The sequence below is a fragment of the Delphinapterus leucas genome, chromosome 8 (genome assembly GCF_059928025.1).
Source record: "Delphinapterus leucas isolate spDelLeu-1000000601 "Yukka" chromosome 8, BTC_Dleu_Yukka2, whole genome shotgun sequence".
NCBI classification, from domain to species: Eukaryota; Metazoa; Chordata; class Mammalia; order Artiodactyla; family Monodontidae; genus Delphinapterus; species Delphinapterus leucas.
The window spans coordinates 3,158,650-3,175,933 of record NC_143136.1 but is presented as its reverse complement, the minus strand read 5'-3'; the positions used below and the strand labels follow the sequence as shown (position 1 = coordinate 3,175,933).

The window sequence follows — 17,284 nt, the reverse complement described above, 5'->3', positions numbered from 1 at the left end:
ATAGAAAGTGTCAGCAAAGAAGAAGAAGATGTAGAGAAGAACTAAACAGAAATTTTAGAACTAAAAACTACAACAGCCAAAGTAAAAAGCTCAGTGGACAGGCTCACCAGCAGAATAGGGGCAACAGAGGAAAGAGTGAACTGAAAGAACAATAGAAGTAACCAATATAAAAAACAGACAGGAAGTAGACTGGAAGAAGATTGAACAGAGCCTCCGGGGACCTGTGGGACTATAGCAAAAGATCTAACATTCATTTCGTTGAGGTCCTGGAGGGACAGGAGAAAGAGGGTGGGATGAAAAAGAACTTGAAGAAATAATGGCTGAAAACTTCCCAAATTTGGCAAGAGACATAAACCCACAGATTCAAGAAGATGAACAAAACCCAAACAGGATAAACCAAAAGAAATCTACCCTAAGACATAAATAGTAAACTTCCATAAAAGAAAGACAAAGAAAAATCTTGAAAGCAGCCAGAGGAAAGAATAAATAACACCTTATCTATAGGAAAAAAATAATTTGAATGACAGTAGATTACTCTTCTGAAGCCATGGAGGCCAGAGAAAGTATGCAAAAATTTTCAAGTGCTCAAAGAAAAGAACCGTCAAGCCAAATTAAAAACACAGCAGAAATATCCTTCAGGAACGAAGAGGAAATCAAGACATTCTCAGATGAAAGAGAAAACTAACAGAATTTATCACCAGAAAACCTATGCTAAAAATGACTAAAGAAGTTCTTTACACAGAAGGAAACAGTAAAAGAAGGAACCTTGGAACATCAGAGAGAAAGAGCATGGTAAACAAAAATATGGGTAAATAGGGGGCTTCCCTGGTGGCGCAGTGGTTGAGAGTCCGCCTGCCGACGCAGGGGACGTGGGTTCGTGCCCCGGTCCGGGAAGATCCCATATGCCGCGGAGCGGCTGGGCCCGTGAGCCATGGCCGTTGAGCCTGCGCGTCCGGAGCCTGTACTCCGCAAAGGGAGAGGCCACAACAGTGAGAGGCCTGCGTACCACACACACACAAAAAAAAACGGTAAATAAAATAGACTTTCCTTCTCTTCAGTTTTCTAAATTATGTTTGATGGCCTAAGCAAAAGTCATAGCACTGTCTGATGTGTTTCAAAATGTATGTGGAAGAAATATTTAAGATAATTATATTATGAATGGGGGAGGGTAAAGGGATGTAAAAGGAGGTAAGGCTCCTGTTCTTCACTTGAACTTCTGAAAACTGTTTAAGTAACCCACAGAAAGGTAGGAAAAAGAAAACAGAGAAAAAATAAAATGGAAGACTTAAGAGCGAACATCAACAATTACATTAAATGTAAATGGTATAAATATACCAATTAAAAGGCAGAGATTGGCAGAATAAAAATTTTAAAAACTGATCCAACTATATGCAGTCTATAAGAAACTTGCTTCAAATATAGCAAGAGGCAAGTTAAAAGTAAAGGTTGGAAAAAAGTGTATCACACTAACATTAATCTAAGGAAAGCAGGAATGGCTATATAACATGAGATAAAGGAGACTCCAGAGCAAAGAAAATAGAAAATTGCCGGGGATGGGGGAGGCAGGGAGAATTATATAATGGTAAAAGAATCAGTCCACCAAGAAGACATAGCAATCCTAATGTGGATGCACTAAACAGTAGAGCTGAAAAATATGTGAGGAATAAAAAAACCAAACTAAACTGAAAGGATAAATAGACAGATCCACAATTATAGATGGAGACTTCAACACCCTTCCCTCAACAATGGATAGAACAACTAGACAAAAATTGGCTACGGTGTAGAAGAACGCAACAACACCCATCAACCAACAGGATCTAATCAACCTGTTTGGAACACTCCACCCAACAACAGCAAAATACACATTCTTTTTTTTTTTTTTTTTTTTTTTCAGTACACGGGCCTCTCACTGCCATGGGCTCTCCCATTGCGGAGCACAGGCTCCAGACGCGCAGGCTCAGCAGCCACGGCTCACGGGCCCAGCCGCTCAGCGGCATGTGGGAACTTCCTGGACCAGGGCACGAACCCGTGTCCCCTGCATCAGCAGGTGGACTCTCAACCACTGCGCCACCAGGGAAGCCCGAAGAGTAGTTTTTCAGTTTGTTACATCAGTGTATGGGAACCACTGGTCTTCGGGGGTGTTCCTGTCCCCTCCTGCACAGCCCCCCTGAACACACACACTACACCCCAAGTCTCTAGTAACAAAAGATTCATCCCATATTACAGTTGAGAGGCTTCAGCTGAAACGTCAGCTGAAGGGAACGGAGTGGGGAGTGAGTTCCTCAGACCCTCACCTGGTTTGGCAGGGGGACCAAAGAGGGGGGCTCTGGGGCCTGCAGTCGGAGGAGGGCTTTCTCCTGGGTAGGAGGTGGGTCCAGGTAGAATTGTCACTTGGACACCCACTGTATATTGCCCAGTGGGCCACGTCTGCTGTCCCTGGGCGATGACGGGGGTTTGGGGGCTGGCAGCTGCCCTTGTTTAGGAAAGATGTTGGTGTGACTTTATTTGAACACCTGACTTTCAGATAGACAGGATTCCTTCCAGGGATGTCTGTTAATCGCTTTGCATGGAAATAGGATTGAATCCTTTGTCTCTTACAGGACAGAGAACACCCCGATGATTGCCGGCCTTGGGAAGGTAAGCCTTGGTGACCTCGGACAGCTGAAGCCGTTGCGTTGTCCATCGGTGTCTTCCTCCTGTGTTTCCGCCTCACTCTCACACCACTGCCACACTCGCCACACTTCTGACACCAGATGTGCGGGGTTGGGGGTCCCCACCCAGCAATTCTGTGGCACCAGCTGAGTTTCCTACAATTCAATTCTGACACTGTCTACCCAGAGTTACTGTCAGAGCCCACAGGCTAAGGGCTCAGTTGTGGGCACCCACAGCTTCAGATGCCAACTGCCACCCACACTTCTGACCAACCAGCTGTGAATCAGAGGTTCCCATGGCCCCTCCTTGAGTTCAGTGTATTTGCTAGAACAGCTCACAGAGTGCAGAGAAACTAGAGTACTGGTTTATTATGAAAGGATATGATAAAGGGTACAGGTGAACCTCCAGAAGGAAGAGAAGCGTAGGGCAGGGGATGTGGGAAGGGGCTTCCGTGCCCTCTCCAGGCACCAGCCTCCTAGCACCTCTGTGATCAGCAACCTGGAAGCTCTCTGAACCCACACTGTTGAGGTTTCTATGGAGGCTTTGATCAGTCATCAACTCCGTTTCCAGCCCCTCTCCCGTCTCTACAAAAATTCCAGGCTTCTCATCAGGGCTCGGTGACCAGCCCCTATCCAGGAGCCCACCCAGGGTCGCCTCATTAGGGCAAAAGACACTGTCATCCAGGAAGTTCCAAGGGATTTAGGAGCTTGGCAGCAGGAAGCAGAGCCCAAGCCAGAATATTAGAATAAAGGCTGCTCCTCATGCTTAGGAAATTCCAAGGGTCTCGGAAGCTCTGTGCCTGGTCCAGGGCGGAGGCCAGAGCGCATATTTTCTATGATCTCACATCAGTTTCCCAGCAGCTTTAATAGGTATCCTGGCTTTAGGAGAGATCACGTTCATGATCCCAAGAAACAGACCAACATAAGAGGAACCTTGAATTGTATTTATCAACCTGGAGATGTGCTTTTTAAGAAATGTGGAGTGGGTTTCATACACTTAGCATTTAAAAGGGAAGTATCTTTTCTCAAGTCTCTTCTAATATTAAAAGCAATGACGTCATCACCACAGGTTTGCTCATCCCCTGGGTCCAGTTACCCCCTGCCCCCCGAGATGGTGACAGAGGGGCAGCTTCTTAAAGATCTTCCTGATGAGGATTAGATGGCGGCGCAGCAGCAGCAGGCCCCTCCGCTCCCTTCTGCAGCCGTGGCCCTTTCCTCGCTCCTGGCTTGCATCTGTGCCAGGGCCCTCTGACCCTGCCGTCACGGGAGGGGTGTCACACCATTGTCGCCCCCTCCCCTTGCTCAGCCTGGCCCTCCTCGGTGTGGTCTGGCTCGGGACACGCCCCCCCCTCCCCTGGGAGGTGTGTCCTGGCCCCCCTGGGGCGAGTCAAGGTCTCTATGCTGCCTTCCACCCCTTCCCCGTGTGCCGGCTGAAGAAAGGCGCCCCCCTGCGGCCACCCCCTGCCCTGCACCCTCACAGCCCTCTGCCAGCACGTTCCTCCCCCAGCCTCTAAAACCGGCCTCCCGTGGTCCTCACTGCTCCAGCTTCTTCCCGAGCCCTCCGCCCCGCGGAGCAGCCCGCACGCACTCTCACCCCCTACCCTTCTCCTGACACCTGCTCTGCTCCCCGGAAGCTGGTCGAGGAGGTCCCCATTTCGCCCTGTGACCTCCTGCAGCTGTGGGACCGCTTCTCCCCCCAGAGGTTCCTTCTCTGCCTCTTCACCCGTCAGCATCCTGGGTGCCTCCTCTCTCTCTCGCTGTGCTCACCCTGTCCCGTGGCTCTGATGCCAGCCTGTGCTCCGGTCTTGGACTTGACGTCTCAGGGCAGGTGCTGACCTGCTGGGAGGCCCACGTCCCACCTGCTTCCTCAACATGTCCTCTGAGCCCACGATGTGTCCTGCTCTCTCTCCTGCATCGTTGGCGTCTCTCCCCGTGGTGCCTCCTGCCACCCAGGCTCTCAGCTGAGAAATCTAGGAGGTGCCTTTGATCTGCCCTGTCCCGTCCCACGCACCTGATACAGCAGCCGGGCCTGTCTGTTCAGTCTCCACGAGAGGTCCAGGACCTGCCTCTTGTACCGACTAGGCCGGATCATCCCCGTCTTGTGTGTGGACGCCTCATCCACTCTCCACGTAGCATCCAGTTCTAACACACAGATCAGAGCAGCCCACCCCTTGCTCAAAATCCACGTGCATCTGCCTTGTGTTTAGGCTCAGATCCCCCCTGTCATGGGGCCTCTGGGGCGCTGTCCCCCTCGCTCACTGTGTTCCAGGAGCACTCGCCTTTCCCCCTGCAGGGCCTTTGCCTGGAATGCCCTTCCCCGCTGCCCCGAGTTCCCGTCACGGCGCCCACCCGTCGGTCTGCCGTGGTCACCTCTTCCCTGGGATGGATGTGCCTTCAGGACTGGGATTGCCTTTGGCCGCCGGCTAGGGACTCTCCAGCGCCTGGGGTATCCGGAAGCCTGAAAAAGTAAATTCCTGTTAACAAGTGAAGGGTGCTCGGCACTTATCCCGTCCCCGGTCACACGGTCGGCGCGTACTGTGTATCTGTGAGGTTCCAGAGAGTGAGCAGGTTGAGGCCGTGTCACCGGTCTGCCTTCGGGGAGAATCACCTCTGCTGCTTAAAGCTGTCTTGCTCCCCTTGTTTCACCGTAACCGAGGGGCCCTCCTGTGTCCCTAGGCGGCTGAGCTGGTGGCAGAGAAGTGCGAGGCCTACGAAGCCCACATGCAGGCTGTGCGCGACTACCTGGAGGAGAGGCTGGCGGTGAGTGCCCGTGGCCCGGAGCTCTGGGGACAGCGGGGCCGAGACCCCCAAGGTGGGCTCCAGACCAGGCGACTTTCTCACAGACACGTGACAGAAATACCAGAGACGGAATATCTCAGGGTTGTGTGAAGACGATCCACATGTATTCAGAAGTTTTTTCTCCCAGTTATTTGCTCTCCATAGCCAGTCTCCCTGACTATTATCAGTAGATGTTTATCAGTAAGATAATCATTCTGTGTGTTGAGGGTGAGGGTTTTTTTCTTCCTGCCACACCGCGTGGCTGCCGAGATCTTAGTTCCCCAACCAGGGACTGGACCCAGGCCCTCAGCAGTGAGAGTGCAGAGCCCTAACCACCGGACCGCCAGGGAATTCCCGAGAGTGAGGTTTTGTTTTCCAGAAAGTCTGAAGTTCAAGCAGTTGGGGGGAGGGGCTTCGAAGATGCTACTGCACATATTCTGTTCATTTTCCAGGCTGAGTTTGGTGAGCGAGTCCATCTGAACAGCCAGTTTCCAGGCACTGAGCGACTCCCCAACACCTGTAACTTCTCCATCCAGGGACCCCGGCTGCAAGGTGACGACTGCCCCCAGCTCTCCCTGGCTGGGGGCTGGGCTGGGCTGGGCACAGCTTGAGCTGTGGGGAGGCGTGGGCACTGGCCGAGGCATGGTCACCCCACCAGGCACTGTCCTGTGGTGGTGGGGCTCTGGGCACAGCTGCTGACCTGCTCCAGGTGCTAAGGATCTCTCTGGACACAGCACAGCGGCGCTCAGCTCTCACAGGGTCCTAGCCCCGCCCCAAAGATGTGAGGGATGGAGATAAAGTGAACTGAATTTTAGGCTAGTTGGTCCATCTTTGTCTGCAATTTTTACAAAACATTTTATGAGGGTCAGGAAAGTAGAGGCAACCAAGTGAAAACTGGCCCAGAGTCAGGCTGAAGTGCAGATCTGTGGGCTTCATTAGTTCCTGCGATCTCTGCCTCCCAGCTGGAAAAGTTAGGGTTCGGGTTAGGATTAGGCTTGGGGTTAGCGTTAGGATTAGCCTTAGGGCGACTCCTATCCCAGACGCTTAGGACTTGGCTGCCCGGAGTCCCTGAGGCTTGAGTCCTGGGTGTAGAGCATCCTGTTTGTCTGGGAGGAGATTACGGTGGCCCCAAGAGCACGGGAGAGCCGACCTGAAGGGCAGTTTTCACCTCTTAGAAGAAGAGGTCGTTGCCTCGTGGTCACTCTGAGAAACGGGGCAGCGTGTTTGGACCATGAAGAAACCCTGGGGCGGCCGTCACCGGGTCTGGAGTGCATCCTCGTTGGGAAGGAAGCACACGGCTAACTCTCCAAATCTCCCCGCTATGGGAAGGGAAGTTCCTCCCTCTAGTGTCTTCCCCCCTTTTTCTGGGGGCAGACTTTATATTCTGTGATGACCTGTGTTAATTTAAATGAGACAGGCTGTTCGTTTTAATTAAATCAGCAGTCATCGGTGTTGGGGTGTTTTGTTTGTTTGGTTGGTTTTGGTTTTTTTTGGCTGCGCCACGTGGCTTGTGGGATTTTTAGTTCCCCGACCAGGGATCGAACCCGGGTCCTCGGCAGTAAGAGGGCAGAGTCGTACCCACTGGACCGCCAGGGAATTCCCATCACTGTATTTTTTTAAATCTCTGTGCCTGTGAAGGAAGAGGGAAGTGCCTTCTAGCTTAACACAGACAGCTCCCAATGTCTCTCCCTTTAGAAAACGGAGACGTCAAGTTAGACATTATTACCAGGACAGCACGTTATTCGGTAAGGCAGCTCATGAGGATTCTGCGAGTCCTGCCAGGCAGCTGATGGTACCACATTCTCAAGGCCAGTCTTATGAGGCCGAAGAGTGTCTGCTTTTCTGCAGCCAAGGGGCAGAGGAAGCGCTTCCTCTGGGACCTGCTGTGGTTTCTCTCACCTGCCGTCAGAGGGACCTGTGCCCTGGGATTCCGTCAGGTGGTACGAGGGAGGGAGCGTCCAAACTTGCAGCAGGGAAGAGAGGCAGCCCCCGCCTGGACTCCACCTCAGGGGCCCTGTGCTCTGTCTCCTAGGCCGCTTGGTGCTGGCCCAGTGCAGGACGCTGCTGGCCAGCCTAGGGGCTGCGTGCCACTCGGACCATGGAGACCGGTGAGTGCTCTCCACGTACTTGGCCACGGCATCCAGGGCGCATCCGGGCTCTAGGTTTGGGCAGCTCTGCAGCCTAGCAGGGGCGTGGACAGTGACCAGACGGCGCAGGCCCTCGGGAGGAGCGAGTGGGAGCTGCAGCCTTCAGGGGCCTCGGGCTGGACCGGGAGACGGGCAGCAGGGCTCCGTGTGAGGTGGGGAGCGGGGAGGAGGGGCGGGCTGGTGCAGCAGGGCCGGGCTGCGGGCGCCCACTTCAGCCTCGAGAAAACCGGGAGCTGTGACCAGATTTGGGTTCAGATCACGCCCCCTGCCAGGAGCGGGCGGAAGCGGGAGGGGAGGGTGGAGCCTCGGGCCTGGGCATCGGGAGCAGCCCTGCTGGAGGAAGAGAAGGGGGTTCGGTTTCTTGGGGGGCCCTGCAGGCGGGAGTAGAGCTGGATGCGGCCACCTGGGCTCTGGAGAGAGCGGAGCTGTGGTCGTGATGAGCAACAGGCCTCCGTTCGAGGCCAGGGCACCGGGACCAAACTCAGCACTGACTTGGGCGGGCCGCAGCCTCCAGGGTCTGCAGGAGGCCGTCCCTCTGCCTCGCGTGTGGCTCAGCGTCCCCTCCAGGAACCGAGCCCGCTAACTCCTTGGAGACGGGAGCTGCCACAGTACCCCGGGCTCCGGCTCTCGGGTGCAGGGGCAAACGGCCGCCTCTGTGCTGCCGGGGTCGGGGTCTGTGCCAGGGCAGGCCCGGCTGGAGAGCAGGGAGGCTTTGAGCCGGCCCTTGGTGACGGTGGGCCAAAGAGTGTGCGTGGCCAGTGGGGAGCTGGCCGAGGACACGCGGCAGCCCGGGAGAGCCCGTGTGCTGACGGCTGGCCCGTCCCCCCGCCCCACAGCCCATCCCCGGTGCTGCTGAGCTGCGGCGTCCCCTTGGACCTGGCCAGGAACGCCATCCGGCTCAGCGTGGGCCGCGGCACCACCCGGGCCGAAGTGGACCTCGTCGTGCAGGACCTGAAGCAGGCGGTGGCCCGGCTGGAGGGCCAGGCCTAGTGCCCAGGGCGGTGCCAGAAGGAGTCTTCCTCTTGTCCCAGAGCGTGTGGGCTCCGGGCTCCCTCCCGTCCCTTGGTCAGTGAGGGAGCGGGTCTGCTGGGCCCACAGACGCCACCGGTGCTGAGGGGCCCAGGACAAGATGCCCTCGTGGGACCATCCCTGTCACTGCTGCCCAGTGGCACCAGTTGGATTAGAAACGCTTTAGCCGCGTCCACCCTCCCCGCTGGGAAGTGGGGCGAGCTTGTTGTAAGCACGCCCTTCCTGGAAGGTGGCATTTTTATCCGAAAGGTAAAATCCTAGTATTTATAATTGATTGTCAGCTGCTCTCATGGAAATAGGAGACCTGGTTTTTGGCTGCTGTCCTGGCCTCTGTGCACCTGTTGGCTGAGAGGTCGGTCCCTCCTCACCCTCATGGCCTTTCTCAAGCCCTTTCCAGAGGGTGGGGGCCCCTGTGGTCAGGCCCCTCCCCGCTGGGCGTCCCCCCGCTTCCGGGCCTGCCCATCCTCCTGATCACTTGCTGGTCACTCGGGCCATTGACCACTGGGCGCCCTCTCTCCCAGTCCGCAGGCCCCTCCCGTCCCTTGCATTAGATCATTTGCTCAGGGTTTCAGCTCAGCCGTCAGAGTCACGGGCGGCAGCGCCTGCGTGATGCTGGCTCATTCCCAGGGCGGAAAATCGTTCATCCCTCGCTCAGCTCCCATCTCGGTTGTATTTGCGGGAGGATTCTTTGATCTTCACAGTGGCATTGTGGTGTCTGGTTCACATCAGATGTCATGTCTATGGAGACATTTACATAGGAGTGGTTTTTTTTAATTGAGTAACACTTGTAATGTGCGGTTGAAAGGTGCAAGGAACTTCGTGATGGCACTGAGGAAACAACCGTCAGAAATTAGATGAACTAATAAAAGCTTCCAGTGCTTGTTTTGGACATTTTGTGGTTCTTCTAGTGGGTGCTTCTCTTGGGGGCACCAGTGTGTCTGTGCCGGCAGTGGGGTGGGGTCAGACCCACTGCTCACTGCATAATCACGCTTTAGCTTCAGGAACTCGTCTTGCGACTGTGTCTCTGGGAGCTCTAGAAAGTAGGTCCCTAACATGCAGCATCCTGCTTCCGCCAGGCAGAGGCTGTGGTGTCCCGATTCCCCCAGCAGAGAACTTTGGGTGTCCAGCCCCACAGAAGAGAACAGTCTGGAAAAAGATGCTTGGCAGCTCTGAAAAATGCACTCGGGACCTTTAGCTGCAGCGCCAGAGACTCTCGGTCAGGGCCCTGTGCCCGTCACCGGCCCTGGGGAGCAGCTGCTGTCCAGAGGTTCACGGAGCCTCCAAGGCCAGCTGAGGCCAGGATCCAGCATAGATTTCCCAGGGGCCAGGCAGGCCTCCAGCTCCCGGTGGGTGACAACATGTCCCAAACACTTAAGGTCCCCAGAAAGGGCTCCACTTGGATGGGTCTGCCCTCCTGTGAGAAGGGTCTCCCAGGTGGCCTCCCATGGCCCAGCACAGCCTTCAGGGCGGCTGCCCCCAGCCTGGGGGAAGCGGACACTCGGGAGCCTACCGCTTTCTGGAAAGGACACTGCCACTGTGAACACCTGCTCGACGCGGGAAGTCCATCCCAGCCCTCGCTCCACGGGAGGAGGAGGCATGAGCCAGCACAAGGCAGTGTCCCCCCGGCCAGCGCCCATCCCCAACCCAAACCCGGTGTGGGCCCTTCCCCCACGCCCTCTGCCCACCGCAGCTCCGGGTGCTGCGGGAGCGGCTGGGGCTGGGCTGCGGAGGCCCGGTCCCCAAGGCCTGTCCCCCCACCCCCCTGCCGCCTCCCATCTGCCCTCTGCGCCGCTTATCAGGTAACCGGAGCCGGGAGCTGCGTCCACGCCTGAAACAGGAAGCCCGGGCCTGTGCGCGAGTCGAGGAGAGCCGGCCGGGTGGATGGAGGAGCAGCGGGCGCTCGTGGCCGCCAAGGATGGGGACCTGGCCACCCTGGAGCGGCTGCTGGAGGCGGGCGCCCTGGGCCCGGGCATCACCGACGCCCTGGGGGCTGGCCTGGTGCACCACGCCACCCGGGCCGGCCACCTGGCCTGCGTCAAGTTCCTGGTGCAGCGGGCCCAGCTACCCGGCAACCAGCGGGCCCATAACGGGGCCACACCGGTGCATGACGCCGCCGCCACCGGTAGCCTGGCCGAAATGTGCTGGCTGGTGCGCGAAGGGGGCTGCGGTCTGCAGGTGAGCCGAGCGGGCACGGTGGCCGCGGGGGGACCCCTGTCCATGGGGATGGAGGGAGGCATGAGCCGAGAGCCGGATCCGGAGCCCTCGGCCTCCCCTGGGCACCTCGGCCCTGGGCTGTTCCTGTCAGGGAGTCACCACGCGGGCCCCACAGCACAGTCAGTGGCGTCTGTCTCTGCCCAACATCCCTCCGCCCCCAAAGTGGGCACCTCCTAAACCCCCTCGCGTCCCCCAGCGCCCAGCACAGAGTGGCCACCCTTGTTCTTCCTCCCCACGTCCCACCCAGGGGCGCCTGGCCTTGCCAGTGGCGATCTCACGGGGCCCTTATCAGGCCTGATCCGTGGGCCTGTCTCCGAAGGGTTTAGAAAAGGGTCCTTACGAAGAGAAGCAAGGTGGGCACTCGGACTCGGGAGCTGTGGGCACCGGCCTGGACGCCCGGGGGCCCCGGTGGGTGACAGCACAGGTGCAGCTGTGGGGGGCAGTGGGACGAGAACCTTGATGTGAAGAGAAGAGTCTCAGGGCCCGCCTCTCCCTTCTCCTGCCGGCCGGGTGGGTGCTCCGTGTGGGGGTGAAGGACCACGGGAGGTCGGTGAGCCAGCTCTGGCGGTGTAAGGACGTCCTCCCAGAGGCCGGAGTCGGGGGGTGGGCATCACCGTGACCCGCTCGGTCCGGGACGGGGAGGACTCGGCGGTCACAGCCTGAGCGTCCCAACAGCCTCCAGGCCGCCGTCCTCATCCTCAGAGGCTTTTCGCACAACCCCGGGGGCGGGAGCGGGGCCACCCCTGTGCCTGGGAGAACGCCCAGGTCTGCCAGAGGCCCACGGTGGATAGGGTCCCCGGCAAGAGGACTCGGGGGCCGGCGGGTGGGCGCTCGGTGGGGGTGGGGCAGAGGCCCAGAGACGCCGCAGCCCTGGACACGGGGCAGGCCACCGGCCGGCGCGGGCGCAGCTGGGCGAGCGGAAGCCGCTCTGACTGCGAGCAGAGAAGGGGAGGGAGCTCGGATGCTCAGGATCAGGGACTTGGACCCAGAAGGCCTGTACTTGATCCTGGCCCTGCCGCCGACCTCTCAGTCCCAGAGACCTCCTTCCGCACGCCCCGCGACGGAGCACGCCGGACGGAGGGGCGTGGCGGAAGCTCTCCGCCGGGGTCCCGGGCGCTGTGGTGCCGGGCGGCTGGCCCTGGCCACACTGGTGCTGCTGGGCAGGGCTGGCTCCGGGCCCGCCGCCCGCTCACCGCCCCGTCCGTGCCTCCGTAGGACCGAGACTCCTCGGGCGTCTCCCCGCTGCACCTGGCCGCCCGCTTCGGACACCCGGTGCTGGTGGAGTGGCTGCTGCGAGAGGGCCACGCAGCCACGCTGGAGACGCTGGAGGGGGCCTTGCCGCTGCACCACGCCGCCGTCAGCGGGGACCTGACCTGCCTGAAGCTCCTGACGGCCGCCCACGGCAGGTGAGGAGCCGCAGCGCCGCCTGTTGGGCAGTCCGGGGGGTGCAGGTGCTGGGGAGGCCGCACCGAGGGGGCGGAGGAGGAGGGGCTGCCGCCTTGGAGGCGGGCCTTGGGGGAGGGGAGTGTGGAGGGACAAGTCTGTGGCCAAGGCGCGGGCGGAGAGAGCTCGGGGTGAGGCTCGGAGCGTGGAGGGAGCAGTGAGAACGGCGAGGAAGCTGCTACAGCAGTCAGAGCAGGAGGCGCTCTATATGCTCAGGCAGCTCCTGGCCCTGCCTGGGGGCGTCTCAGGGCCCGGCTTCCCCTGGCTGGGAATGTGGCCCCCTCAAGCCACCCGAAGGGAGCAGAGGCTGTGCAGTGGACTTGGGGGCCCCTTCAGGTCGGCCTGGATTCTCCCTCCACACTGTCCTGTTCCTGACACTGTGAACCCCTGCCCCCCCGCCTGGAGTTGGTGGATGGCGAGGCGGGGGCAGCGGGCAGCGGGACTCCCCTTCCCCATCGTGGGCACTGCTGTGGCCCTTGCGCCCCACAAAAGATACCCTGGGCACACAACGGGCCATCTAGGGTGCCGTGCACGTGGCCTGCCCCCCACCGTCTGTTCTCAGGGCTACTGCCCTGGCTGGGGGTGGGACTCCGTGTCCACCCCACACCTGACCTGGCCTTTGTCCCCCGAACCCGCCTGCCTCTGTAACCACACGCCTTCTCCTCTGCGGGGCCTCTTGTTGGCCGGCTGGCTGTCCTGGCCACCCCACGGTTGCTCCTGGACGAGGCCGGATAGCTCAGCTGTGGAACAGTGTTCCTGTCCCTGGGCCTTCCCATCCCGACCCCTCGGCAAAGGCCTTCGGGACTCGCCTCTGCGGATCTTCCCCAGAGCGTCCACACCAGCTGCCCCGGGCCCGGCCGGCCACAGAGTGTCTCTTAGACCGGCAGTTTTAGAAGCAGTTTCTGTCATTTGAAAAGTGGAAGATTTCACATTAAAACACACACAAGCACACGGGAAGGTCCCCCGCCCCAGGGCCCACATTCCCACCGGCACCGACCACAGGACCTAGAGGTGAAGTCTTTGTCAACAGGGCGTGGGTCCGGTTTGGGGAGGGGCTGCCCTGGGGACCAAGAACTCTCCTGGGCCTGCAGCACCATAGAGGCAAAGCCGGATGCAGGAAATCTGACGACCCTGCCCCAGTCCATCCACATGGGGGCCTGGAATTCGGACGCCAGGGCTGGGCATCACAGAAGGGCTACTGCCCTGCTCACTGGCCCCTTGTACAGAGCAGGCCCTCAGCTCTGGAGGTTCCCTGACCCGTCCACTGCAGGCCCTGCTGGGCTAGTCACCCCCTAAGAAGCGCCCTCTGCCGGCCAACCCCTGGCGGCGCGCACATCTTGATGGGGAGGGGGGGTGGGGGAGGGGAAGCTGGATTCCGGCGGCCCGTGCCCACCTCACCCCCGCCCCGACCCCGTGCCCTTGCGCCGTGCGCAACCTGTGCAACGCTACAGGTGGCCGGCTGGGCCCCTCACCTCAGCCGGGAAGCGGGGTGGCCGCAACAGCTCAGCCAGGTGCCGGGACGCCCCTCCCCGATCTGGGCCCTTGGCTGGAGCGGCTCCCCGCGACCCCCGGGCCGAGCGCCCGCTGAACCCCGCCCTCCCCCATAGCGGCGTGAACCGACGGACGCGCAGCGGCGCCTCCCCGCTCTACCTGGCCTGCCAGGAGGGCCACCTGCACCTGGCCCAGTTCCTGGTGAAGGACTGCGGCGCCGACGTACACCTGCGCGCCCTCGACGGCATGAGCGCCCTGCACGCCGCCGCTGCCCGCGGCCACTACTCGCTCGTCGTCTGGCTGGTAAGGGGCCGCCGGGGGCGCGGGCAGGGGAGGGCCGGGAAAGCTGGCAACTCGCCTGCGGAACCGCCTTCGAGCGAGTGGCTCCCGGCTGGTGTGGGTGCGGCACACCCAAACTGGGTCTCAGTTTGCCCACAGGAAGTCCGAGGACCCACACGGTGGTTGGGGGAGCAGATGGGCCGGCCCATGGCTCAGAGCACCCACATGCCAGGCCCAGTCTCGGCCCCGCGGTGCAGCCCGGAGCCCACAGCTTTGACTGGAGGTGGCTGCGGACTGAAAGTCAGCCCCTGTAGGACCTGCTCTCCTGCCCCTCCCCCAGGAGTCGTCAGGGTCGGTGGCGCCCAGCTGCTCTGTCTCTGGCACAGGCAGTGCCTGGCCCTGGCCATTTGGAGCCCAGGGCCAGACCCCTCCCCTCTTGCCCACTGGACCCATGGAAGGGTCACCCAGGCCTCTTTCCAGAAGGAACACAGAGTGACCCAGCTTGAGGAGGATGCCTTCCGCCAACACTTCTTCCAGGGCTGAGGACTTTCTGGCTCCGCCACCAAAAACCTGGCCTGGGAGCTCTGAGGGTCCATTACAGAGACCCGGCCAAGTCTCAGAGTGGGGAGGTCTCTCTGGGGAGGGGCAGAACTGAGGCTGGACAGGAGGTGGCTGGGCAGGGGGTGGGCCCCAAAGCAGGTTCCTGGAGGAGCGGGGGCCCAGCTCAGTCACAGTTGGGAGAGCCCGTGGGGTGGCGTGAGGCGGAAAGGCAGACCGAGGCCCCGGGAGGACCTGGGCTCTTTCCTGGGGCACTGGGGAGCTGCTGAAGGGCTGCGAGCTGGGAGCGCCAGGGTCTGCTGGCATCTCTGAAGGTCACGCAGGTCACTGGTGGAGAAGGGAGAGCCCTTCTTCACTCAGAACCTCCCTCCCTTCACATGGGGCCGCGTTTCCAGCCCTCCCTCCAGCAGGCCAGCCTCCCTGCCCCAGGGCCTTTGCACGTGCTGCACCCTGTGCCTGGTGACAGCTCCCCAGGTGTGCCTCCCCCCCACTGCATCCCCTGTCCACCTGTTTAGGATGGCAGCCACCTGGCCCAGCTCCCCGTCCTGCTCTCCTGCTGTCTGTCCTGCACCAACATTGATAAACGTTGTGTTTGACTTTATCTTGGTGGTTGTCTGTTCCCACCCAGGCTGTAAGTTCCAGCAGCTCCAGGAAGCAGTGGCACAGCCCTGCTGCTGCGTTCCTGTGCCTGGCACATAGTAAGGGCTCCAGAGATGTTTGATGAGTGAGTGAAGGAGGGAAGGAATCTGGCCTCCAGCCACTCACCTTGGCCTCAGAGGCCGCCAGCAGTTGCCTCCAGCCTCCCTTCGCTGCTGCATCTCCCAGGCTGGCCTCAGCCCCTCAGGCGGCCGCACCTTCGTACAGGCTGCGTCCCCTCCCAGGCCCCCTTGCTGCAGCCCCTCCTACACAGCCAGCTCCTCTTGCAGAAGAAAGCTCTGCGGCTCCTGCTGCACTAACTTTCCTGTCTTTGGCCCCGCCCGGGCCACTGGGTGGAGTTGTCCTTATGTCCCCTCACTGTAGTTCAGATCTTGGCCTCCCAGAAACGTGCCTGTCCCCAGACCTGGACTCCTCGCCCTGCGGGAGCCTGAGTCCCGGTCATCTCTGGCCGCAGGGCCACAAACGCAGCAGGTGCTCAGCACACGGTGTGGGAGTGAGCTAGTGGGCTGTGCAGGGCGAGGAGAAGCAGCTCGGAGCAGCGGGGGTGCCCAGGAGCAGGGGGAGGGTGGGCAGGAGGGAAGAATGTCCACCGAGCCCCATGGAGCCCCACAGGGGCTCATCCCGTGAGAAACAGCTGGGGCCACGGGGTCCCAGGGCCAGAAAGGCTTTTCCGGATGTGACTCCCCAGCCCCGCCTCCTGCAGGGTGGACTGAGAGGGGAGGGGGCGGCGTCCAACCTGGCTCACCCACTCAGTGCTGGGCGCCCCCTCCCTTCGGGGAGCTGGCCGAGGGGAGGGTCTCTGTTCCCGGCTCACTGGTCTTTTTCTAACAGACACGTTTGGCTGTTGGATCAGCCAGCGTTTGGCTGCAGTGACCAGTGCACTAAACCACTGAAAGGTTGTCCCTCCCACGTAGAGGCCGTTGACACTGGGTCACATCTCTGCTGTCCTCCCAGCCTCTCCCTCATGGTGAGAGTTGGCCGCATTCAAGGCAGGAAGAGGGAGAAAAGGGGGTGACGCCACATCCACCAGCCCCTTCTATCAGGAAGGCAGAAGAAGAACCCCTTACGTCTCACTGTCACATGGCTGCCCCGGGTGCACACAGTCCATTGCGTGCCCACGGGCCTGGCTGGGTGCCGTGGACCAGAGCCCACTGGTGCCCTCACAGAGGGGCAGCTGAGGGCCCGTGAGGAGGGCCGGCTGGAAGTCACTCCTGTGGCAGCCAGCAGGACGGGGCCCAAGCCACAGGGTGACCAGACTTGGGTCCACCATGAGGAAGGCTGCTCAGGACCCGCCTCCCAGCACCCGTGCATCTTCGTGCTGGAGACGTGATAGGGTACAAACAGGCCTGGTGCCAGGATGTCCTTTCTCTCCCTCCCTCCCTCCCTTCATCAGCAAACATCTGCTTACTGTCCCTTAGGTGCTGCCCAAAGGCATTTCTTTATTTGATAAGTGAAACCAGCCCCTGGGGGTGTTCAGCTTACGGTCAGGGCTGGGGCAGATTTGGGGACCATGGAGCCTCCCAGCAAAATCACCGAGCTCACTTCCTCCCATGCTGCCCGGGACGCGCCAAGAGGAGCCAGCCCTGTCCCAGGGCTTCCTGCCCTGAGGTAGGAGTGGTCACCCCCGTCCAGCCTCAGCTGGCCCATCCCCCCTCCTCGTCCCTCAGGTCACCTTCACGGACATCGGCCTGACGGCGCGGGATAACGAGGGGGCCACCGTCCTCCACTTTGCCGCTCGAGGCGGCCACACACCCATTCTAGACCGGCTCCTGCTGATGGGCGCCCCCATCATGAGAGACTCCTGGGGTGGGACCCCCCTCCATGATGCAGCAGAGAGCGGGCAAATGGAGGTGAGGCAGGGGCTGGGGGAGGGTGCACGGTGGGGCTGGGGGACCTCCGAGAGCCAGCAGTCCTGGAAGGCTTCCTATGAATAAGTCATTTAACCCTCACCACAGCCCTGTAGAATAGATGTTACTAGTCCCCTTTTACAGACAGGTAAACTGAGGCTCAGAGGGCCAGTCACTTGCCCAGGATCCA

The 17,284-nt window shown here is 60.1% G+C and overlaps 2 protein-coding genes across 16 annotated transcripts in view; both read left to right on the top strand.

The window, feature by feature from the left end:
• The window catches only part of SCLY (selenocysteine lyase), a 29,691-nt gene extending 19,841 nt beyond the window's left edge, over positions 1–9,850 (top strand). For 9 of the 14 annotated variants that reach the window (XM_089916127.1, XM_022568098.2, XM_022568097.2 and 6 more), the window contains 5 exons: positions 2,601–2,637; positions 5,328–5,411; positions 5,882–5,981; positions 7,462–7,537; positions 8,413–9,488. In XM_089916127.1, coding sequence (XP_089772253.1) covers positions 2,601–2,637; positions 5,328–5,411; positions 5,882–5,981; positions 7,462–7,537; positions 8,413–8,566 — 451 coding nt within the window. In that variant the 3' untranslated portion in view covers positions 8,567–9,488. The other 5 variants (XR_002643805.2, XR_002643806.2, XM_022568103.2 and 2 more) reach the window with 5 other exon arrangements.
• A 261-nt stretch (positions 9,851–10,111) lies between these two features.
• ESPNL (espin like) overlaps positions 10,112–17,284 on the top strand; it is a 28,632-nt gene continuing 21,459 nt past the window's right edge. Inside the window, exons 1-4 of one of the 2 annotated variants that reach the window (XM_089916146.1) lie at positions 10,112–10,780; positions 12,035–12,225; positions 13,870–14,056; positions 16,915–17,097. In XM_089916146.1, the coding sequence (XP_089772272.1) occupies positions 10,487–10,780; positions 12,035–12,225; positions 13,870–14,056; positions 16,915–17,097 (855 nt within the window). In that variant the 5' untranslated portion in view covers positions 10,112–10,486. Of the gene's footprint in view, positions 10,781–12,034; positions 12,226–13,869; positions 14,057–16,914; positions 17,098–17,284 lie in introns of those variants that run through there. The other variant, XM_089916148.1, reaches the window with a different exon arrangement.